A 26,599-nucleotide genomic window follows, 5' to 3' on the forward strand; every position below is an offset into this window, starting at 1 on the left:
ACCAAAATGGAATATGCACAACTAAGCACCAAGGGGAACCTGCATGTGAAATTTGAGAAAGATCCCTTCAGTGCTTTCTGTGATTTAGCGATAACAAATTTCAAATGTCAAAATCCAAGATGGCAGCCTGTCGGCCATGTTCTTTTCCGATTGATCCCAAAATGGAATATGCACAACTAGGGACCAAGAGAAAGGTGCATATGAAATTTTGCAGTGATCCCTTCAGTACTTTCTGGGAAATAGCGATAACAAGAATTGTTTACGGAGGGACGGAGGGACGGACGGACCACGGATGCAGGGCAGTTTGAATAATACATATTTTCAGGGAAACACAACTTCATATCATGATTACAATGTAAATGACACACTCAGGGTCATGCAATACACAATTTTGATAAAGGATCTTAAGACCTTTCTATCTGTGAAGAGTTGAAGAGTATATTGATTCTAACATATCTGGGAGGTGAGAAGACGATTTTTAAAGTTTTAGTCAATTTGATCCTTTTCGGCCCCGCCTCTTGGGCCCCTGTGGGGTTGGGACCATATAATTCTCAATCTTATTTGACCTTTGACCATGGAAGCTTCCTGTCTCATTCAAGCTATTTTGCAGAAGAAGTGGAAAATATAAAGTGTTTACAGATAGACGATGAACGACAGACAACGACTGACAAAACGCAATTAAAATAGGTCACTTGAGACTTCGTCTCAGGTGAAATAATTATCTTGTTCAATCTTTGAGCATGTAATAAATCGAAAACATATGACATGAAATGCCATCTCGCTCAAAATATATTTAAATAGAACAGAAAATGCTTTGCAGAAGCAAATATAGTCTTAAGTTTTTGTTATATTAGTACAGCAACACAAGCAAAAAGCATCAATCAAAATATGAAAAGTGCACATACCTGAAAGCAATCTGTATTTAATAAACGATGAAGGAGAACCATACAACACCAATGACTATTGTCTAACTACCATTCACTCGTTTTTGGTATAAATAAGTAGCAGGATAAAAATAGCAATTCTCATTTATCTACGATAAGAGTTATCGACTGTCCAGACAACAAGAATCGGGATGTGTACTATGTTAAGGTTTCTAGAGCGAGGTCGAACAAGCAAAACAAATATAATCGTTGCAAATGCAACCAACTGTGTAATGCAACAAACAACGCTGTTACGTTGTGAACAGTTTGCTTACAGTATATCATTTTTGTGGTCGATATATATCTAATGTTGAACTCTAAAAAACATTTGTTTTGCATAGACATGTAGTGAAAGTGAGGATGTCCCTCTAAAGATTGTATACGATGAAAAACGGAGTTATGTATGTAGGTCACCTAGCCTATCTGTGTTCTGTACGTTACCCATCTTTCTGCTGATTACACTTGTTACATTTCTAACCCAATCCCTATTATTAGAACCAGCTCTTGTGGCATTCCATTCCGTCAATTAATTCTCGTATGCATAGAAATTACGTAAACAATGTTCCCTTGATGGAACCACAAAAGAATGTACTGGTATTATTTATGAAATTCTATGACTTCGATTTTAACCATACTTTCCCAAAGGTAGAACAGTAACTTCAAACCTAAAGGTATGTTACAACTATCTTGTACGTGTCCTATTAAGGAAATGTCTAGAGGTTTCAACCTACGAGTCATCCATGAAAGAAAGCGTATTTAATGACTGGCAATTTAGTTTCGATCTTTGCAACATAAAGTTTCACATATCCTAAATCCAGAGACAACTCCTCTATCAAATCAATAGGATAGACATTTTTAGAACAGTTCATAAATGCCGACGTCACTACTGGCAACTTCTGCTACTAAGAATTTATCTTCACACACAGCAATCGTCGATGGTTCTTTTAAACCATGCACTAATGTTAGCAGTACCCTACTTCCGGAGGAAGATCCCACTTGGACGATGTTCTTCGATTTCCGACCACATATGTATATGTTTCCTTCTTTATCTACGTCACAACCGCGCAAACCTGTTGCAAAGTGAGGACCAAAAGCTTCCTCTGAATATTTAGTGAAAGACGACACTCTCAACAAGCCGCCATTTTCATTGTCATGTGTGCTGACAACTTCTCTTTGCACGTTGTTAGTCACCAGTTGCCAACAAGGAAGTGGAAGCTTACAAAATTGCTTTAACTGACATTTTTTACCTTCTTTCATGACATTAAACAATGTAGCGTTTCGCTGTGTTGGACAGCTGATTACCAGCCCTCCACTGAAAAAAGTGATGCCATAACAGCATATGTTGAATCTCATGTCCATGTCTTCACATCGGATCAATGCCGACGAAGCTGGGTAATATTGGATGAAGATCACCTTTTGTTTATAGGGTAATGTGACCGCAAATGTGTGATCGTCAATGCTGCAAATATCCCATGGACTATCTGCTAATCTGACCTGATGGACTAGATGGCCATAGTCGGAAAACAGTTTAACGGCTTTGTTTGGGAAGTCGACAAGAATCACCCGGTTGTTTGGCAGGTACAAGGCACTAGTAATCCCACACACAGACCGGTCTTCACGAGTACGTACACTGAATCGTAATATCTCACGCACGCTTCTGACATTCAGTGGCAGCAATTTTCGTACAACTGACGGAAGGTCTGTTTTCTCATGAACGAAATTTGTTTTTCCAAAAGTGTCTATATCATGTAAAGATGCAAGAAAAGGATTCATGAGGACGGAAAGGCGCGGCAAGCTGTGGAATCCAGATATTTCCTTTACAACAGATACAGACTGCTCTATCTGAGCGTGACAATACAGTGCCGCCGAAATGATCTTTTTATCATCCCCATCCTGGATTGCGGCGTTCAGCCGAACTAAAGACCGATTCAACCCATTGTTCAGGTTTTCGCATCGCTCAACCACTGAAGCCAGCATACGTTCTTCATTTTCTGAAACATCTGAAATCTGATCTTTTAAATTTCTTTCCATTATGTCTAACTGATCATTGATGTCACTCCGAAGATCACAAATATGTCTTATGCTAGAATCACGATTAGCAGATATCGAGCTTATGTGTTGTTTGAAGAGTCCAACCAAGCTGTCCATGGCTGATAAGCTATCTTTTAAAGTCGGTTTCAATTCAGATTTCCCACGCCTCAGTATCCGTGAATATTCCTTGAATGTGTGAACTCCATCACATGTGGCGTGATTTTCTTTCATGCAGTTGATACATATAGAACACTTATGCGTCATACAGAAACAGTCAAACCGTAAACCATGTCGTCTACACATCAATCGTGACTGGTCAAATTCTCTTGGGTCTGCATTTGTCAGGGGAGATAACTTGATCTGATTCTCTGAATGTCCAGCGTCGACATAAACGCGTGTGTGATCAGAAGCATGTAGATGCAGAACACTATCACAAGTTTCACATAGGTTTACTGTACACTGCTCACAACGTAAGTTTGCTTTCACGGTTTTCCTATTAAATATTTGGCAGTTTCCACAATATTTGTTTTCCGGAGGTTTCGCCTTTTCTTTAGTTGTGGATTTTGATTTGTGTGGCTTTTCTGTATGATGTTTAGGATTTTGCGGTAATTCACCAATTCTGATCAACTCTAGCATAATATTGTTCGTAGGGAACTGGTCGGCCCAATCTTTGTGATGTTTATTAGCATCACGCGGTGAACTATCTCGTCTACAGATCGGACACGGGAAACTTGTGATTGGCATTCTGAAGATAGATTTGTCAGCCTTCTCGGCAATAAAAGAATCGAGACATTCAAAACAGAATGTATGCAAACATGGTAAAGCTTTTGGTCGTTCGAATGTATCGAGGCAAATTGGACAGTCTGTGATTTCAGAACCGTCCAAAACAACACGTTCTGTATTTGATGCTACAGTGTCATCTCCATGCTTTAATACGTTCTGTCCTTTGGCAGTGTTTGAACTTATATCTAGTGAAGATGTGGTACCTGAACTGTTGATGCCATGCTCTCGTCCATTCCTTTGCCCACGTAAAGATATTGGATCAGCATCATCTAGCCGAAACGCTTGTAAAACTGGGCGGCTAGTGATACCGCCGATTGGACCGTCAGAAAACAAGTCATCATCGTTGAAATTAGAGCCATCATCCCAGTAGTGTCCTCCCTCTGCCATGGCCAACTGTAGCCAGCTGTTGGGTGCCTTGGCATTCTGAAAATGAAAATGAACCACGATCAATATGCATTTTATTGCATCTACATACTAATTCCCAAAATTGCAAGTACACAGACAAATGTTTTGTTTTAGAGGTCGCACCAAGTGCAACAATATAGATTGCCAGGTACAATTATGTAGGCCGATCGTGGCATATATGATATTGAAGGTCGGTAGCTAAGATTTTGTAGACTAGTGGGTGTATCTTGCAGACTGGTAGATATACATAGGATTTCATAGACTGGTAAGATAAGATTTTGAAAGCCTTAAGTAGTTAAAATTTTAAATCCTTTCAAATACAGATGTATATAAATAACAATATATAGTTCATATATACATTTGTATATTGTACCGTCTCTATGATATGTCTTATGCACTAACTTTTTATTTCAAAAAGTCTTACCTTTGACCCTTAAAATGATAACCATTGGCCAGTTCATCAAATATAATGAACCCTGTATGTACACGTGATATAAGAGGAATTTCAGAACGTTTGCCTTTTAGTAAAGGTCGCATATGATACATCTTGACAGTATATTCCAGGTTTTAGTACTAAGCAACAGGGACCTTGACCTTTGGAACGTTCAAAGTTGCTATGATACATGCATATTGTAATGTACCTGTTTTACTATGTAAAAATTTAAATATCCAGAAATTGCTCCAGAAGTTAAGGTGATGATGGGCCGGCGTGATTACTACAGAGCACCTCAGTACCATACTTGGTCCTTATAACGCATGTTAAGGAATTGCTCTTGACAGACTATAGACAGTCGTCAGCCTTAATCAAACACCAGTAATATGTAATAGCAATCTAAGGGCGATAACCCTTACACTTATAGGGAGACTGACTATCTAAAGTTCCCATTTTCCCTTACTTACCGTGTAGTAGCAAACAACATTTTGAATGGGTTTTTTTTTTTAATTCTCTGTGTTGATTTGTACCTTTGTATCAACAAAATATCTATGATGGCTTACTGATTGAAAGAAGTTGAACACTTCAGCGGTAACATTTTTATACCCTTATTTCAGAGAACTCATTGCCATTTGAATAGGGTTATATTGCTCACAGTTTTCCTTTTGAACTTGTGATAGCTATCCTGTTTTGACCTCTCAATAGTTTTCCTGTTTTGAACTTGTGAACCCCTGAGATATGTTTAGTTTTGACCAGTTGACAGTTTTCCTGTTTTGAACTCTGAGAAATCCCAAGTTTTGACTTCTGGGGTATTTTCCTGTTTTGGCATTTTAAAACTGTTTTGAATCTTTGGGAGTTTTCTTGTTTTCAGCTTTTGACAGATTTTCTATTTTGACTCTTTGAAAGTCTAGGACACTTCAGTGTTTTCCCCTCTTTATCCTTGAAGTGTTTTCCAGTTTTGACCCCTGTTGAGGAAATTATTGTTTTGACCCCTTGAGAGATTTCAAGTTTTGAACCCTGCAGAGTTATCTTGCTTTGACTCCCTGAGAGTTTACCTGTTTTTATTCATTGAGAGTTTTCCTGTTTTGATTTCTTGAGAGTTTTCCTCCTGTTTTGACCCCCTGAGAGTTTACCTGTTTTATTCATTGAGAGTTTTCCTGTTTTGATTCCTTGAGAATTTTCCTGTTTTGACCCCCTGAGAGTTTTCCTGTTTTGATTCCTTGAGAATTTTCCTGTTTTGACCCCCAGAGAGTTTTCCTGTTTTGAAGAGTTTTTCTGTTTTGACCCTCTGAGAGTTTTCCTGTTTTGACCCCCTGATAGTTTTCCTGTTTTGACCCCCTGATAGTTTTCCTGTTTTGACTCCTTCAGAGTTTTCCTGTTTTGACTCTTTGAGAGTTTTCCTGTTTTGACCCCCTGATAGTTTTCCTGTTTTGACTCCTTCAGAGTTTTCCTTTTTTGACTCTTTGAGAGTTTTCCTGTTTTGACCCCCTGAGAGTTTTCCTGTTTTGACTCCTTGAGAGTTTTCCTGTTTTAACCCCCTGAGAATTTTCCTGTTTATCCTTGAGAGTTTATCGGTTTTGACCCACTGAGAAATTTCCTGTTTTGACTCCTTAAAAGTTTTTCCTGTTTTGACCCCCTGAGAGTTTTCCTGTTTAAACCCCCTGAGAGTTTTCCTGTTTTGACTCCTTGAGAATTTTCCTGTTTTGATCCCCCGAGAGTTTTCCTGTTCTGAATCCTTGATAGCTTTTCTGTTTTGACCCCCTGAGTTTTCCTGTTTATCCTTGAGAGTTTATCTGTTTTGAACCCCTCAGAATTTTCCTGTTTTGACTCCTTGAGAGTTTTCCTGTTTTGACCCCCTGAGAATTTTCCTGTTTTGACGCCCTGATAGTTTCCTGTTTTGACCCCTTGAAAGTTTTCCTGTTTTGACTCCTTGAGAGTTTTCCTGTTTTGACTCCTTGAGAATTTTCCTGTTTTGACGCCCTGATAGTTTCCTGTTTTGACCCCTTGAGAGTTTTCCTGTTTTGACCCCCTGAGAATTTTCCTGTTTTGACCCCTTGAAAGTTTTCCTGTTTTGACTCCTTGAGAGTTTTCCTGTTTTGACTCCTTGAGAGTTTTCCTGTTTTGACTCCTTGAGAGTTTTCCTGGTTTGACTCCCTGAGAGTTATAGTTTTGTCCTTTTTCAGTTTTGTCCCTCTTCAGAGATTTTAAGTTGTTTTTCACCTTTTTTTTCCAAGAGTGTTCATTTTAACTGTACATCATAATCATTTAATACAACAAGAGGCCTATGGGCCTTAACGGTCATCTGACAAACAGTTACAGCAGGGACACACCCCTAAATCCAGCATCACTACCATACATTATCTATACGCAGCTAGTTACATGCATGTTTCAGATAAAATCTGGTTTTTATCCATTTTGGCTTAAAGGAGGAGCAGCATCTTAAAGCAAAATTTCAGCCAAGTTCCTATTTTTGGGGCATGCCCCTCTGTCCCCATGGGTCGGACAAGCCTCATTTATATCAATTAGGGATTTCCCTTCCGCAATGATGTTTCATACTAAATATTATTGTAATAAATTAAGGCATTCATGAAGAGTAGCATTTTAAAGCAACATTTAATCTAAGTGTTCCTTTTGGATGCCCCACCCTTCTTTCCCCAAGGCTCAGACCTGTCTCATTTATATAAATTATGATTTGGTTGTAATCATGCAAGAAAGGGATTAAGAAAGAGTACAATTTTAAAGCAAATGTTTTGTTAACTTTTCCTTTTTGGGCCTTGCCCCTCTGTCCCCAGGGTCCCACAAGCCTCATTTATATTTATTGTGATTGCCATCCCCTTATAATGTTTCAAACCATTTGGATGTAATTCACCCAAGGGTAGAAGAAGAGTAGGGTTTTAAAGCAATAAATCACCAAACCTCCCCATTTGGGCCCCCGCCACTGTGGCCCTAGGGGTCAGACTTGCCTCATTTTTATAAAATATAATTGCCCTCCCCAAATGATTTTTCACACCAAATTTGGATGATTTCCAGAGTAGGAGTTAAAAGCAAAATTTCAGCAAAGTTCCCCTTTTGGGACCAAGCCCCTCTCTTCCTAGGGTTCAGACAAGCCGCATGTATATAAAATTCACACCAAATTTGGATGAAATCCACCCAAGGGTTAAGGAGGAGTAGGATTTTAAAGCAAAAATTCACCAAAGTTCACCTTATTTTTGGCCCCTCCCCACGGGCCCCAGGGTTCTGACCAGCCTCATTTATACAAAATATGATTGCCCTCCCCCAAAGATTTTTCACACTAAATTTGGATGAATTCCACCAAAGGGTTAAGGAGGAGTAGGATTTTAAAACAAAAATTCACCAAAAGTTCCCAATTTGGGGCCCCACCCCTCTGTCCCTAGGGGTCAGACCAGCCTCATTTATATAATATATGATTGTCTTCCCAAAATGATTCTTCACACCAAATTTTGATCAAATTCACCAAAGGGTTAAGGAGGAGTAGGATTTTAAAGCAAAAATTCACCGAAAGTTCCCAATTTGGGGCCTCACCCTCTGTCCCTAGGGGCTGGAACAGCCTCATTTATATAATATATGATTGCCTTCCCAAAATGATTTTTCACACCAAATTTTGATGAAATTCACCAAATGGTTAGGAGTAGGATTTTAAAGCAAATATTAACCGAAGTTCCAAATTTTGGGCCCCAGGGGTTGGACCAGTCTCATGTAAATAAAATATTATTGCCCTCCCCAAATTGATTTTTCACACCAAATTTGGATGAATTCCACCAAAGGGTTAAGGAGTGGTAGGATTTTAAAGCAAAAACTCATCAAAGTTCCCCTTTTGGGGCCCCACCCCTCGGACCCCAGGGGTTGTTTAGAGGGAAACAGCGAAGGAGCAATATTGGAAATTTGGCCCTAAAGGAACACCATAGAATAGGGTTATTTGTTTTGTTTTTGCTTGTGCATGCAAACACAGTAGTATTGAGAGTTTTGGTTGAGATTTTGAAAATTTAAAGAAAACAGAGTAGTGTTAATGGATCTGTGTGGCATATGCATTCATACATAATATTACATATACATATAGTGTGAAGTGCAATTAATCATTCAGAGGTGGGTGGATGATTCATACTTCTTTGACTCAGTTGGTAGATCTGGGATTCCACAGGGTGCATCTCCCGTCTCAGCATAAACAGTTTTTGCATCAAATTCATGGAGCTACCTAGCATATTGAGTGAAACTAAGTTAGAGCAAACTTAAAATCAAGCAACCTTCGAAGTTTGTGGTTTCATTGCCTTTAGTAAAGGCTAACACTCATGGTGGCGGTCTCTTGACCTGAGCTACGATAACTTAATTTTGGACGACAGACAGATGATTTCAGACAGATGGTTGTCACAGAGTGGTGCAGGCAGCTCGACCAATACATGTATGGTTGATGGATGTCTTAAAGATGGTTGGCTTTAAATCTTTTGTCCCAGAATATTCAGTTCAGAACTGGCGATGGGCTACAGCTATAAACAAGCCCCCTTCAATGACAAGTCATTTGTGGACACAACTACCATAGGTGCTTTTATGAAAATATTATGCTTTCAGGGGACTTGAATTATTATATGTTGCATCCCAGCAAAGATACAATATGACATTTTTTTACTTTTTGATTTTACAAACAAGATTACCATAGCAACATGTTTTGTCGAAGAATGTAGACCATATCTCATGTGGATGTCCCAACAAATCACCCCAATCTGTGTTATCATGTAGTAACTTCTTCTTGTGGTGTAAGTGACAGACACAGTTGCATTGGCATTGCTATTAAGGTACTGCCACAAGAATGCAAAGCAACACATTTTAAATTGAAAGTTTTAATCAAGAGGTCCATGGGGCCTGTATCGCTCATCTGGTTGGATTTGACCAAACATCAAAATAATGTTCATGTTCATTTTGTTAATAGCTTTATTTATCGATCTCGAACAATGCTATATTTGGTTTTATTGTGGGTACCTCAACTGCTTTAAAGAAATAACCCAGAAATGAAGTCCAAACTCTCTAAGGGTGTGAAAAGACCCCAGGGATTGTTTTTACAACATAATTGTGTTTAAAGAAACTAAGTCCCTTGGGGTGGGGAAAGTCCCTTGGCAAGTTGGGCCTTCTTTTACATCAGGATTGTGCCTATCCCTTAACGTCCAGCTATGCTATATATGGTTATGGGATGGGGATCTCAACAGTTTAAAAAAACTTAGGAATGTGGAAAGATCCCAGGGCCCATTTTTACATCAGGATTGTGTTTATCTCTTGATGCCCAACAATGCTATATATGGTTATATGGGGACTGGAGCTCTCAACAGTTTTGAAAATATAACCAAGAAACTATAAGTCCATATGGGTGGAGAAAACCCCAGGGCCTTTATCTACAACATGATTTTGTTGATTTCTTTATGCCAAACAATGCTATATATGGTTATAGGGTCGGGATCTAAATGGTTTCTAAGATATATCAAAGAATTTATACACAGGGATGGGAAAAGACCCCAGGGCATATTTTTGGGTTGGAGTTACTATTTATGAAAAAATTTGTTTCCCCTCCCCAAGTATGTTACTGACCAAATTTGGTTAAAATCTATCCAGCATTTCATGACTAAGTAGCAATTTAAAGGACTAACCTCTATTTCCCCTTTAGAGGCCCGTACCCCTACGGCCAGTGGGGTCAGAGTCATCATTCAAAATATGCTTCTGTCCAAATTAGGTTAAATTCTATTCAGAACTTTTACAAGTAGCCATTTAAAGTGATTCTCATCTCTATTCCTCATATTGGGCCCTGCCCCTCTGGCCCCTGGGGGGTCACAACCACCATGTACGCAAAATCTGTTTCGCTTCCCCAAGAATGTTTCTGGCTAAACTGGGCTCAAATACATTCGTAACTTTATGACTAGTAGCAATTTAAAGGAATAACCTCCATTTCCCCTATTGGGCCCCACCCCTTGTACCCTTGGGGGTCAGAGTCACCATTAATGCAAAATCTCTTCCCCTTTTCCCAAAAATGTTTCTGATTAAATTGGGTTCAAATTCATAACTTTACGACAATTGGGTTCAAATTCATAATTTACGACAAGTACTTTTTGTAGCGATTTAAAAACATTACCTCTATTTCTCATATTGGGCCCCGCCCCTCTGGCCCGTGGGGGATCATAATCACTATTTATGCAAAATCTCTTCCCCTTCCCTGACGATTCAAATCCATATAAAGTCAATAACTTTATGACTTTGCGATTTAAAAGCTTAACCTCTATTTCCTTTATTGGGCCCCACCCCTCTTGCCCCCGAGGGGTCAGAGTCATCATTTTGCTAAATCTGTTCCCCTTCTCCCAAGGATGTTTCTGATTATCATTTTGCTAAATCTGTTCCCCTTCTCCCAAGGATGTTTCTCATTATCATTAAATTAGGTTCAATTCCATCAATAACTTTATGACTTAAAGAAGTGATTTTAAGGAATTACTATGGAATGCCAGAGCTGTCTTAGGTGATCAAATATGATTATATTCAGTGGTTATGTCTTTATATGATGTAGTTATACCATTATATGCGGTGCTTTTTACTTTATATTCGGTGGTTATGTCTTTATATGAGGTAGACATATTCTTTTATTCAGTAGATACGTCTTTATATTCGGTAGACATTTCCTTATATTCGGTAGTTATGTCCTTATATTCGGTATTTATGTCCTTATATTCGGTAGATATGTCCTTATATTCGGTAGATATGTCCTTATATGCGATGCATTTCCCTTTATATTCGGAAGTTAAAATGTAACTTTATATTCGGTGCAAACTTTCTTATATGCTGTGCAAACTTCCTTATATGCTGTGCAAACTTCTTTATACTATGTGCAAACGTCTGTATGATGATGACCAAACCCGGAACTTTTTAAGTGGATGAATCCTACAACGACACCGTACAGAGAGCGTCAAAGCAACACAGACTCCAGAAACTCCAAACAAAATCTTGCTTGAAGATTTGAAACATGGTATATAATCATGAAATACTAGAGTTTCCTAAGCTGTATAACTATTTTGAAGAAAAGTTATTTTTTATTGTTGTTTAAAGGGACTAAATGGCTAGATTTTCACTTAAATATTATATAAACAAGGAGCCGCAAAGCCTGGCATTATCCCCCGCGCCCCGCAGTTGGTATGAAAACCCAAAAACATGTATAAATTAAGCTCAAAGTAAGAGTTATTAAGGAAACAGTAATTTGGCATTTTTGATTAAGTCTCCATGGTGACAGAAAAAATACCGAAAATGGAAGGTCCGCAATAGCAAAAGGCACAACTAGTCTGATATATTCAGAAAGTTTCAAGGAGCTGCGTTGAACAGTTTTGGAGTTATAGCCAAGAAACAAAAGGAAACAGTAATTTGGTATTTTTAATTAAGTTTCCATGGTGACAGAAAAAATACCGAAAATGGAAGGTCCCCAATAGCAAAAGGCACAACTAGGGCACTAGTCTGATATATACAGAATGTTTCAAGAAGCTGCATTGAACGGTTATGGAGTTATAGCACGGGGGGGAAAAGGAAACAGTAATTTGGTATTTTTGATTGTTTCCATGGTGACAGAAAAAATAACGAAAATGGAAGGTCTGCAATAGCAAAAGGCACAACTAGGGCACTATAGCCTGATATATACAGAAAGTTTCAAGGAGCTACTTTGAACAGTTATGGAGTTATAGCCCGGAAACAGTAATTTGGTATTTTTGATTAAGTTTCCATGGTGACAGAAAAAATACCGAAAATGGAAGGTCCGCAATAGCAAAAGGCACAACTAGGGCACTAGTCTGATATATACAGAAAGTTTCAAGGAGCTGCATGGAATGTTTTTTGAGTTATAGCCCAGAAACAAAAGGAAACAGTAATTTGGTATTTTTTACTAAGTTTCCATGGTGATAGAAAAAATACCGAATATGGAAGGTCTGCAATAGCAAAAGACACAACTAGGGCACTAGTCTGATATATACAGAAAGTTTCAAGGAGCTGCGTTGAACTGTTTTTGAGTTATAGCCCGGAAACAAAAGGAAACAGTGATTTGGTATTTTTTATTAAGTTTCCATGGTGACAGAAAAAATACCGGAAATGGAAGGTCCGCAATAGCAAAAGGCACAGCTAGGGCACTAGTCTGATATATACAGAAAGTTTCAAGGAGCTGCGTTGAATGGTTATGGAGTTATAGCCCGGAAAAGAATCTCGGACGGACACACGGACGGACGCACGGAGCCCAATTTAATATCCCCGGCAAACACGTTTCGCTGGGGATAGAAAGGGTATACGATTTAAAATGATGTAAAAAGTTATGCACTTTATGTTAATTATACATTTCAAAAGTGTCCATAACAATTTGTTTAAAAATAATGAAAAAAAATAAAATAAATATGAACAACCTAGTAACTATTTCATATTATTATGTTTCGATGTGTGTAAACAAATACCTATGCGTACATATGCGCATGCGCGATGCGGGAAATTGTAAACATCATAACAAAAATGGCGAACACCCGATCTAAGTGGAAGGGTTCTGAATCAGTTTTAACCGAGAGCACGAAGAAACGAAGAATCGAGAATGTGATTTTAACTTCACAAAGACGAGCACTTATCTTAGGGACAGAGCAAGCAGATAGCATCAGTTAAAAAAGACCAAAGGGATTAAAATAGACCCTCAGTTGGCCAAGCTAATGCTTGAACAGGTTAGTTGACAGCACTGGACTTCGATGTTTCGTAGATCAACTGTCGTCTACGCCCAGGTGATGACTTGAATGGTACATAATTGTCATAAATGGTAACAACTGATATCGAGATTAAGCTTAAGAAAGGTCATGAAGTGTTAACACAGCATGAATCGCTTGGTATTGGCCTCCACAAGCCAGAAATGGGCATACAAATCAAAAGGGGCGCCCAAGAGGGGATTTTGACATTTGTCAAATTAATCGTATTATACCAGAAAGTAAACTTGATGACTTTATGCTTTTGTTAGACTGTTTGTATATTACACATTGAGTTTACATTGTGTTATTAATATTCCGTTGTACAGTTTTGAAAGCAAGCATGAGATCTAGAGCGTCTGGTCATAAAGAAACTGAAGCCAATTCAATGAAGATGACCACAGGCGGCACGGAGTCCGGCCACTACGGACGACACTAGTCCTGAAACCACACACTTAGGTATTTTTCATAATAAATTGATTACTAATCCTAGAGGCCATTAATTAGCAAACATTTATATAAATCATTAGCATTTGGCATGGATGCGAAGAAAGAACATTGTTTATTAGAAAGTCGTGGAATAGTACGTTTCTGTCGATGCTTATTAAGATTAAAAATTCTCATAATTATACAACACTAGTCATGTATTTCACTGTGAACTGTTATTACGTTATGATTTAGGCGTCAAGTTTGATTGCATGTTCTGGTCTATATGACATTGTAATCAGTTTAAAAACATAATTGATTCCTAATCAGATAATCTGATAATTTGTAACCAGATACCACCAACCGATCAATTTTCGATTACAAAATTTTTTTTCTAATAAAAATGAATGGATTTGAAATATGTTTTTTGTTTAGCGGCTACCAATAATGGATTTTTGTAATTAATAATTTGAATCAGAAAAGGTGAACCTATCAGTTTTGACCACTATTATTCATGTATGAGCTGCATGCATGTGTAGCGGGACTGGACTGGGTCGATCATCAGTGACCAGGTAGCTCAATTGGTAGAGCATCCCGCAAGTGTTAAGAGGTCTGGGTTCGAACCCTGGTCTGGCCGCTACATTTTCTCCTCTCCTTTTACACATGTATCCTCTACTGTTAACACTTGTTGAAAATTGTTGAATTCTTAGTGTATTTGGTGAAATATTGTGCAATTGGGGATTGAAAAAACTTCTGGAGTATCAATTTTGTGAATTTAGGATTGATTTTTTTTATTTGCATATACATGTATATTGATACTGATTGATTCGCCAAATTAATGTAATAACACCATAATTAGTAAAGTTGTTTCCCCTGGTGTTTTCAGGCCTAATGGCCATGATCTTCATGCGATTCATTTATTTGACGTCTTGGTTACCACATTATGACGTCACATATACAATATCATGCCTGAAGATGGTAATTTGGCCTGAAAACGTTAGCGAAACATAACATTTGTTGTGTTGAATTTACATTTTTTAACTATTGATACTGGTATATACATATTAAAGACCCAGTAGAAGCCTTGAATGTGTGTAAAGGCCTTGGATGTGTGTTGAGAAAATGTTGACAGGTAAATTATTTGATGAAAAATCAGACAAAATTTCCTGAAGAGCCATCTTTGCATGATAATACATGACTGCTATGTATCAATATAAGGCATGATTATGATATTGCCAATTTCGCACGTTGGTTTGTGTAACTGGAAATTACATTGATTTTGTGTAAGAAAATATCTTTTTTTCTTCTTATAGATATCACAGGATATATAACACAAAAGTTCTCGGAGGACAATAGTGCCATACAAGGTGGAAAGGACATACCAACACATCCAGGGACTCACCAATCTGATAGTGGCCACCAGAATAACAGATAGAACTGGAATATCTAAACCAAAACCCCTGCATCAAATGGATCCCAGAAGATTCATATTGACTCTCCTAGCCCATGTTCCTTCACCATCCACTGCCCAACTGGTAGAGGAGAAGAAATCCCAATTAAGATGAATGGGAATAATTGAAATTTTGAGACTTATCATGTTCCAGAGACTATTACTTTTGAATATCTGTCCTTACATTTATTAGCTCACCTGGTCCGAACGACCAAGATGAGTGTATGCCATACTGAGGCGTCCGACATCCGTCTGTCAACATTGTGAACACAATATTTGAATAACTTGAGTAAATATCAGAATATACCTTTGATAAAACTTTATACGCAGCCATATATCGACAAGATCTCGGACAACTTCAAAAATGGAAATTATTGGACAGTATTTTGGGAACTCTGTTTAAAATTCTACTAGTTCTGAAGAACTAAATGGATTTGATGAAATTTGTTCTCGAGAATTATGTGGCAATGTTGTATGTTGCAAAAATGAAGTGTCATCATCATCTGAGTGGCACCCTTGGTGGCACAATAAGAGAATTATAGCAAAAAAAAAAGAAAAAAAAAAAAGATTAAAATCATTTTTTTTCAAGAATGACATCTAGTCTACTTGTAGTTTGAACCATTGTTGGGAGAGGCAGTTCAAAAGTAGAAAAGTGTTTGAAATGTAACTTAAATTTGAGTATTTTGCCATCATTACTGAATTATCCAGGTTAGCGATGCAGGCCCTCTGGGCCTTTAGTTTATTGGTATAATATTACTAAAATACCTTAGCTGTCATCTATTCCATAAATGTCATATGATTATCAGTGCAGCCTTAATTTCAAAATTTATATAATCTCAAGAGACAAACAACATTGTCTGGTCTGAAAATTAAATCCTTAGTCAAAAATGATTATTCATAGCTGTGTGCACTATTGAAATATTGATGTTAACACTCACTAGTAATTTATAAACTCTCAAAATTCATTGATGTCAACACTCACTAGTGCTCAATAGTCTTTAATGTCAGCACTCACTAGTACTCAATAGTCACGGATGACAACACTCACTAATACTCAATAGTCATTGATGTCAACACTCCATAATACTCAATAGTCACGGATGACAACACTCACTAATACTCAATAGTCATTTATGTCAACACTCCATAATATGCAATAGTCATTGATGTCAACACTCCATAATACTCAATAGTCATATATGTCAACACTCCATAATACTCAATAGTCATGGATGTCAACACTCACTTGTCACTGATGTAAACGCTTGTCATTGATGTTAACAGTCACTAATCATGGCAGTCAACTTTCCTTAGTCACTGATGTCAACACTTACTGTTTTGTGTATTATCAACATCATTAGTCACTGTTCTGTTGATATTCTGATAAATTAGGGTTGCATTTTTAGGTCACCTGAGATGAAGTATCAAGTGACCTATTCTAACTGCCTTTTGTCCGTTGTCTTGCGTTGTCTGTCTGTAAACAATTTGTCAGTAAGCTTTCATGGTCAAAGGTCACCCAAAACTGTGGATAATATGGTCCCAACCCCTAGGGACCAGGGACCTGAGGGGCAGGGTCAAAAAGGGTCAAATTGACTAAAATTAAAAAAAAACTTCTCAGCTCCCAGATATGGTAGAATCATATACTGGTAACAGATAGCAAGGTCTTTAACAAAAATTGTGAATTTCATGACCCTGTGGAGGGGGTAAAGTTTATATAGGAAAATCACAATTTTGATCAGCATGTTTGATTTCTATTGAAATTCATTCTAACTTCATTAACATTATCAGCATGGGATGGCAGTTTGATGGCTTGCACTTGTTGGCCCTGACTGACCTTCTGGGCGATGCTAAAAAGGGTCAATTAAATTGAATTTCAAAACTCAGGTGACCATTAAGGCCCATGGGCCTCTTGTTTTACATAAGCCAGTATCGTTGAAAACTGATGCATATGAAATATTGTAAATAAAACAAAAGATTTCCATGAATTAATAACGTAATGTAATTTATTTTGGTTTCATATCAAACTTTTTCACTGCACATGTATCAAAACAACTTCCTTGAAATAAGATAATTTAGCTTATGTGTATGGGCAAACAGACAAGGTGATTACCAATAAAATGCTTACATTTTCACGTTTTCCATATTTTCTTTACCTGTCAACTTGACCTCTGCCCATATATAGTTAGACTGCATGCTCTTCTGACTTGCCAATGAAGATGCTATTGAGGTTGACTGAAATACAAGAACATGTAACATATAAATGAACATAATTGTACATGTAGGTGAACATGAGAATAGTCCAATTCCTCAATCCATGACTATCATTGAGACTGTCAGCTAATCATTGAATTATTAAAACAGTATGGACATCAGTATTGTGAATTAAATATCTCATTTTTACTGATGATAAATTGATATAAATGAGATAATCAACAATACTCATATCCATCCTCTTTTACCATGTATCACTGTTATCCAATTGTTAATATGACGTACATAGAATTCATCAAATAACGTACAAGGCTTTCAACAACTTTTTGACTACAATCATTAAAGAGAAGCAAAGGTAAGTGCGAAAACTACTAACTCAATGAAGGTTCCGATTTTTAATTAGGATGTCAATCTGAAAGGCCGATGGAATTCAAACAGTCGAATAAATTACAATTTCTGAGTAAAACTGAATTATTTTTTCTTATATCTAGACCTACAGTTTGTGTATTGCTCTCAGTGCAATCAATTTACGATGTTGATCTCCTTTAATCAGATTTAAATCAAATTCACATTTGGGTAGGCCTAACACATTAGTGATCGGCAATTTTTTATTTTTTTCTTTTGTATGTTATAACTGTTACGTCGTTCCATGAATGACTCTGGTCGTCACAGCAATTACGGTCATACAAAATAGAAATTCTAATTTGAGTATACACTTCGGTTTCACATGTTACTTCTGAGGGTTATTACGTACTTTTATCTGTTTGAGCTCTCAATCAACAATAGTGAATAACGATTGGTATTCCTAGAGACCGTATAAACCATCCGATTGCAAAATAATCACATGTTCTACATCCACGTGACAAATGTTTACACTTACCTCGATTCCATTTTTGTCGCGTGAAAGCGAGGATACTGAAATCATGTGACGCACTCGGCTCTCTCCAATGTAAACAGCAAATGGCGACAGATACAACTTCCAGTGTTGTTCAGCGAAAATTCGAAGTTGATAAACATTGCCAATATTTCACAAAAAGTGCCATAATTTTGTAAACAATCTAATTTCAAGTATCACAACGCTTTCCGGAAATCAAATGCATGAAGAAACTATTGAAATCTAACCATTTAGTCCCTTTAAGGAGTATGGCGCATATTGGCATGTTTCGACCTAACGGTCACCGTTTTCAAAATCAAAAAAATAAATGTTAAAAACTGAGTTTTTGAATACAATCCATATATCTATAACAAATAAAGATTGTTATTTGTGAAAAATTTGGTTGTTCATTGCAATGGATATTTCATAAAATGACCGTAAAGCGCTAGAAGGCAACCATATCACTATATAAACTATTTACAATTAAAACTTGCAACGTATATGTATATTATCTTTTGTTTTAGGCATGTTTTTGGTTTTTGTTTTGTTTTTGAAGCACGGACACATATTAGTATGTACATTGTCCGTGTTTGAAATAACAAGAAGCAAAATCACTCACTTCGCTCCTTTGCCATCGTGTTTTCGCTCCTTCGCCATCGTGTTTTCGCTCCTTCGCGTTTAGGTCGAAGGAGCGATATTGGAAATATGGCCCTAACAGAACACCATACACTTCAGATTAAAAACCTTGATGTTTATAATATACATGTATCTCAAATAATAGTCTATAAGTGAGTGATTTTGCTAGTTTATATAGTGATATGGTTGCCTTCTAGCGCTTTTGTTCTGTCTGAACCGGCTGACTAGTTAAACCAGGGGTCGCGGGTTCGATCCCAGTGGAGGTACACTACTTGCTGTTCTGTTACATTTGGTGCCGTTGACCACTCCAAGTGAAAAAACTATAGGAATATCAGAGGCTTCGTTGGGGATAAAACCTGGGTTAATGTGTGTTCGGGGCAGGTTTTAATTGCAAATAGTGTACATAGTGATACGGCCGCCTTGCTTCTAGTGTCGGTGATGGGGGAATGTCCCTTCAGCTAAGTCGGTAGAGCGGCGGACCAGTAAGCAAGGGTCGCGGGTTTGATCCCTCCACACTTTTACGTTGTTAGTAGCATATGAAATGTGGCAGTAGAATAATGATGTCATTATGCAGTGCACATGTCAGCACATGTCATCACGGATATGATATATGTGATCATCTGGAATCCGACAATGCAAAGTGAAGACAATGCTTGTCACATCAGGACAAACAATAAGAATTTCAGCTGATATACGTATAGATGTAATACATTGTGTTTACATGTTGTTGTTTTTTTATTTTTTGTTTTAATGGGGGATGTATAATTTACATTCTATATGTATTGGATTAGGCCCTAATATTGGCCTAGTTTGTAGCATATTTTGCAGATGCGTTGTGTCATTATTTTAAATTAACATCCCCCCCCCCCCCCCCCCCCCAAAAAAAAAAGAATAATAAAAGAAATTAAAATCTGAAAATGTGGTACATGTTCTTAGACTGTTATTCTCATGTCCCTGTGTTTCCTTCTTAATTAACGGTGAGTCTGGTGATTATAGCTGCGCTCTTTTAAGGCTTTGCCTTAATTAACATTATTTCATGATTATATACCATGTTTCAAATCTTCAAGCAAGATTTTGTTTGGAGTTTCTGGAGTCTGTGTTGCTTTGACGCTCTCTGTACGGTGTCGTAGGATTCATCCACTCAAAAAGTTTCGGGTTTTGTCATCATCATACAGACGTTTGCACATAGTATAAAGAAGTTTGCACAGCATATAAGGAAGTTTGCACAGCATATAAGAATATAAAGTTTCATTTTAACTACCGAATATAAAGGGAAACGCACCGCATATAAGGACATATCTACCGAATATAAGGACATAACTACCGAATATAAGGACATAACTACCGAATATAAGGACATGTCTACCGAATATAAAGACATATCTACCGAATATAAAGACATATCTACCGAATATAAAGGTTATGTCTACCGAATATAAAGACGTATCTACCAAATATAAGGATGTGTCTACCTCATATAAAGACATAACCACAGAATATAAAGTAAAAAAGCACCGCATATAAATATAACTACAGCATATAAAGACATAACCACTGAATATAATCATATTTGATCACCTAAGACAGCTCTGGCGTTCCATAAAAATACCTCCATTTCCCCTATTTACAATTGTAGCCTGGCCACTTTGGCCCCTTGAGAGTCAGAGTCACCATTTATGCAAAATCTGCTCCCCTTCCCCCAAGGATGTTTCTAGCTAATGTGGTTCAAATCCATTCATAACTTTATAATTAGTAGAGATTTAAAGGAATTAGGCTAGATCATTCAATGATAAAGTTTCTTTTCATGATTTTGATGAAGCGTATAATGGCATGTACATGTATTGATCATGAGTAAGTAAAAGTACAACGTTATCCTAGACAAATGCATCAAACACACATACAAAGTTTTCGTTTCCGATTCGTTTACGTCCAAGAAAAGTCTATAGGCCTAATGCAGTGCTGTCATAATAATTTACATGTACTTCCGGTGAACAAAACGAAAGTAAACTAGGCCTATAAGAGGTTATTGTGATAACTTTCAAAGGAAATACCGAATATCTTTATATTCATATATATTCAATTAAGAAAGTTATCCGTTTTTCGTCGCGTGCTATGATATTCATCTAGATCTACATAATACACCATTATGGCAGGGGTTAAACACGTTAAAGTCACTCAATGATACACTTTTTTCAGCAATTAATTACAGTAACTGTAAGTGTATAATTTAACATATACAATTCATAACAATTTCTTGAGATATACATCCCATCTTAGCTTACCTCTTAAAGCAGTTCTGGTGTCATTTCGTGGCTGATCACTTGATGGTAATCAGTCCAGTTTGTAGGCCTATAGATCTAGATATACAAATGTAGGCTATAGGCCTACTCGTTCTAGAATCAAAGGGAAGTAACTCTAAGTGTTATGATAATCTAGAACAAAAATTAAAGCTGCATGCACGTTGGATTATTTTCTGAAGGTTTGATGTAAACGTTTGAAGACGAGTTATAATGTTCTGTCGATATCACTTTAATTTATTAGAGAACTTTGAGGTTATTAAGGAATTTCTATACGAATCAAGAGACCTGAAATAGATAGTCTCTGACAAGTCACACTTCAAGAGAGTATGAATATAAATCTGAGTTTCTATAATTTCTAATGAATTATTTACAAGTTTCCCAAAAGAGATGACATATTTGTTTCATCAAACGAAATAGCTCATTAATGCATGGAGATTTATTCAGCTACCTAGTAATGCTCTGATAATAAAGCAATGCTACATGAGAGAGGACAGGCCATTTTTTTATTTGTTCTTGTTTTTTGTAAAAAAAAAAAAAAATACCTTGATGGTTTATCAATATTTTTAACCTGTCTTAAGTTGTTGTGTACAATAGTTTCAATGTGTTGTCCATAACCATTCACCATTCTGTTACAGCCTTTTGGAATAGCACTAATAGGACTTGAAATTCGGTTATCTGTTGAAATCTGGATATTTTGTTCCAAAATGTTTAATTACCTCCCTGTATATATATCTTTTACACATGTATTGAATGATCCAGTGTCATGAATTATGTTCACACCTCCAGTGTCAATTTCCAGTTTTGGCACGAGCTTGACCTGTCCGTGGGGTGACCCCTTATTAGCCTAGGAATTTCATTGGTCAGTCCTATTGGGCGCCCTTTCTCTTGTTATTTCTTTGTAGCTTGGGTCACTCCATTTTAGAATCCTGAGGTGTCAGGATGTACAGATATTTGGTCAGAAATCTTCAAAAAAACCCACCCACCTTCCCTTGAAGAATATTAAATTATCTTTAATTTATTGTCTTCACATAGGTTTAATATAAAATTTAGAGAACTTTTGCTTATCTATTGTATGTAATATTACTATTTGGTGCTATTTGTGCGAGAGTGGAAACTTGTATAGTATGTTTGATGTGCTTAATTAATATAACAAATTTAACGTATTGATTGTCTGCCTTATATGGCTCATATGTAAATTGAATTATTCTCATATTTGTAGCCCTTTCACCCTGTTCAGAATTTATGGCGATTTATCATGAATGGACTTTAATGTGACTTTATATTTCGATCTGGGGTGAAAGGGCTTTTTCTATTGTATTATTTAGTTTCATTAAATGCCAAAACTTAAATTTCTGTCTTGTCTTATATATAAGGGAGATAATTAAGTTACTATTAACTTTATCAAGGACATGCAGTGATTTGATATTTTTGCATAAATAGATCATATGTCAGAGGAATTATACTTGCATTCTGTATAACCAGAGCCATATATCTATATGTCTCTGTTATAATGTATGAACATGTATCTACATCCCTCTATACATGTATATCAGTTCATAGGCTGCGGGGGAGCCATTTGTAGAGTGAACCACAAACAAGATGTTTGGTGTATTGCATTTTCATTAAACAGTGTCGTTAGAGTTGTCTGCATTTGAATAACACTGTGATTGTTATCTTGATGTGTCCCTGTTAACGTGTCCCGAGTAAAGTGTCCTCCCGAGTCAATGTGACCTCCCGAGTCAATGTGACCTCCCGAGTCAATGTGTCCTCCCGAGTCAATGTATCCTCCCGAGTTAATGTGTCCTCCCGAGTCAGTGTTAACTCCCGAGTTAATGTATCCTGCCGAGTTAGTGTGTCCTCCCGAGTTAATGTGTCCTCCCGAGTCAGTGTTAACTCCCAAGTTAATGTGTACTCCCGAGTTAATTTATCCTCCCGAGTTAATGTGTCCTCCAGAGTTAATGTGTCCTCCCGATTTAATGTATCCCGAGTTAATGTATCCTCCCGAGTTAATGTGTCCTCCCGAGTTAATGTGTCCTCCCAAGTTAATGTGACCTCCCGAGTTAATGTATCCTCCCGAGTTAATGTATCCCGAGTTAATGTGTCCTCCCGAGTTAATGTGTCCTCCCGAGTTAATGTGTCCTCCCGAGTTAATGTATCCTCCCGAGTTAATGTATCCCGAGTTAATGTGTCCTCCCGAGTTAATGTGTCCTCCCGAGTTAATGTATCCTCCCGAGTTAATGTGTCCTCCCGAGTTAATGTGTCCTCCAGAGTTAATGTATCCCGAGTTAATGTGTCCTCCCGATTTAATGTATCCGGAGTTAATGTGTCCTCCCGAGTTAATGTGTCCTCCCGAGTTAATGTATCCTCCCGAGTTAATGTGTCCTCCCGAGTTAATGTATCCGGAGTTAATGTAACCTCCCAAGTCAATGCGTCCACCCGAGTTAATGTGTCCCGAGTTAATGTGTCCTCCCGAGTTAATGTGTCCTCCCGAGTTAGTGTGTCCTCCCAAGTTAATGTGTCCTCCCAAGTTAATGTATCTTGAGTCAATGTGTCCTCCCGAGTTATTGTGACCTCCCAAGTCAATGTGTCCTCCCGAGTTAATGTGACCTCCCGAGTTAATGTATCCTCCCGAGTTAATGCATCCCGAGATAATGTGTCCTCCCGATTTAATGTATCCGGAGTTAATGTATCCTCCCGAGTTAATGTGTCCTCCCGAGTTAATGTGTCCTCCCGAGTTAATGTGTCCTCCCGAGTTAATGTGTCCTCCCGAGTTAATGTGTCCTCCCGAGTTAATGTGTCCTCCCGAGTCAATGTATCCTCCCGAGTTAATGTGTCCTCCCGAGTTAATGTGTCCTCCCGAGTTAATGTATCCGGAGTTAATGTGTCCTCCCGAGTTAATGTATCCCGAGTTAATGTGTCCTCCCGAGTTAATGTATCCTCCCGAGTTAATGTGTCCTCCCGAGTTAATGTATCCTGAGTCAATGTGTCCTCCCGAGTTAATGTATCCCGAGTTAATGTATCCTCCCGAGTTAATGTGTCCTCCCGAGTTAATGTATCCTCCCGAGTTAATGTATCCCGAGTTAATGTGTCCTCCCGAGTTAATGTGTCCTCCCGAGTTAATGTGTCCTCCGGAGTTAATGTGTCCTCCCGAGTTAATGTGTCCTCCCGAGTTAATGTATCCCGAGTTAATGTGTCCTCCCGAGTTATTGTGACCTCCCGAGTTAATGTGTCCTCCCAAGTTCATGTACCTTGAGTCAATGTATCCTCCCGAGTTAATGTGTCCTCCCGAGTTAATGTGTCCTCCCGAGTTAATGTGTCCTCTTGAGTTAATGTGTCTTTAGTCAATGTGTCCTCCCGAGTTAATGTGTCCTCCCGAGTTAATGTGTCCTCCCGAGTTAATGTGTCCTCCCGAGTCAATGTATCCTCCCGAGTTAATGTATCCTCCCGAGTTAATGTGTCCTCCCGAGTTAATGTATCCTGAGTCAATGTGTCCTCCCGAGTTAATGTATCCCGAGTTAATGTATCCTCCCGAGTTAATGTGTCCTCCCGAGTTAATGTATCCTCCCGAGTTAATGTATCCCGAGTTAATGTGTCCTCCCGAGTTAATGTGTCCTCCCGAGTTAATGTGTCCTCCGGAGTTAATGTGTCCTCCCGAGTTAATGTGTCCTCCCGAGTTAATGTATCCCGAGTTAATGTGTCCTCCCGAGTTATTGTGACCTCCCGAGTTAATGTGTCCTCCCAAGTTCATGTACCTTGAGTCAATGTATCCTCCCGAGTTAATGTGTCCTCCCGAGTTAATGTGTCCTCCCGAGTTAATGTGTCCTCTTGAGTTAATGTGTCTTTAGTCAATGTGTCCTCCCGAGTTAATGTGTCCTCCCGAGTTAATGTGTCCTCCCGAGTTAATGTGTCCTCTTGAGTTAATGTGTCTTTAGTCAATGTGTCCTCCCGAGTTAATGTGTCCTCCCGAGTTAATGTATCCTCCCGAGTTAATGTATCCCGAGTTAATGTGTCCTCCCGAGTTAATGTGTCCTCCCGAGTTAATGTGTCCTCCGGAGTTAATGTGTCCTCCCGAGTTAATGTGTCCTCCCGAGTTAATGTATCCCGAGTTAATGTGTCCTCCCGAGTTAATGTGTCCTCCCGAGTTAATGTGTCCTCTTGAGTTAATGTGTCTTGAGTCAATGTGTCCTCCCGAGTTAATGTGTCCTCCCGAGTTAATGTGTCCTCCCGAGTTAATGTGTCCTCCCGAGTTAATGTGTCCTCCCGAGTTGATATATCCTCCCGAGTTAATGTGTCCTCCCGAGTTAATGTGTCCTCCCGAGTTAATGTGACCTCCAGAGTTAATGTGTCCTCCCGAGTTAATGTATCCCGAGTTAATATATCCTCCCGAGTTAATGTATTCGGAGTTAATATATCCTCCCGAGTTAATGTGTCCTCCCGAGTTAATGTGTCCTCCCGCGTTAATGTGTCCTCCCGAGTTAATGTGACCTCCCGAGTCAATGTATCCTCCCGAATTAATGTGTCCTCCCGAGTCAATGTATCCTCCCGAGTTAATGTGTCCTCCCGAGTTAATGTGTCCTCCCGAGTCAATGTATCCTCCCGAGTTAATGTGACCTCCCGAGTTAATGTATCCCGAGTTAATGTGTCCTCCCGAGTTAATGTGTCCTCCCGAGTCAATGTATCCTCCCGAGTTAATGTGACCTCCCGAGTAATTGTATCCTCCCGAGTTAATGTGTCCTCCCGAGTCAATGTGTCCTCCCGAGTTAATGTGTCCTCCCGAGTTAATGTATCCTCCCGAGTTAATGTGTCCTCCCGAGTTAATGTATCCTCCCGAGTTAATGTGCCCTCCCTAGTTAATGTATCCTCCCGAGTTAATTTATCCTCCCGAGTTAATGTATCCTCCCGTGTTAATGTGTCCTCCCGAGTTAATGTGACCTCCCGAGTTAATGTATCTTGAGTCAATGTGTCCTCCCGAGTTAATGTGACCTCCCGAGTTAATGTATCCTCCCGAGTTAATGTATCCTCCCGAGTTAATGTATCTTGAGTCAATGTGTCCTCCCGAGTTAATGTGACCTCCCGAGTTAATGTGTCCTCCCGAGTTAATGTGTCCTCCCGAGTTGATGTGACCTCCCGAGTTAACTCTGATTAAAATCAGCTGTTACATGGCTTCGTGTACAGCCATGTAACAGCTGATTTTAATCAGATTGGGCCTAAACCCAATATAGATACATATCTTCCGATTAATTACTCCTCAGACATAATATTCCAAAACAAAGGAGCTATAAAATGGGATCTGCGAAAGTTGTTTTTCAAATTAGAATAAGGCATGTTTATTTCAGTACATATTTGTTCAAATAATATCTATGACACATGATTACATGTTCCTTCTGAA

The 26,599-nt window shown here is 38.3% G+C and overlaps 1 protein-coding gene across 1 annotated transcript; it reads right to left on the reverse strand.

Moving 5' to 3' along the window:
• Positions 1–906: 906 nt before the first annotated feature.
• On the reverse strand, positions 907–21,314 carry LOC117322198. The gene is made up of 2 exons (XM_033876971.1): positions 21,193–21,314; positions 907–4,160 (listed from the first exon to the last, which is right to left on the reverse strand). Exon 2 carries the CDS (start codon positions 4,122–4,124, stop codon positions 1,779–1,781), a length of 2,346 nt encoding a protein of 781 aa, XP_033732862.1. The 5' UTR covers positions 4,125–4,160; positions 21,193–21,314; the 3' UTR covers positions 907–1,778.
• Between the last annotated feature and the right edge of the window lie 5,285 nt (positions 21,315–26,599).

The sequence above is a fragment of the Pecten maximus genome, chromosome 2, assembly GCF_902652985.1.
Source record: "Pecten maximus chromosome 2, xPecMax1.1, whole genome shotgun sequence".
NCBI lineage: Eukaryota > Metazoa > Mollusca > Bivalvia > Pectinida > Pectinidae > Pecten > Pecten maximus.

Coding starts and splice junctions, on each gene's coding strand:
- LOC117322198 (XM_033876971.1), bottom strand. CDS start 4,124: ATGGCAGAGGGAGGACACTACTGGGATGATGGCTCTAATTTCAACGAT.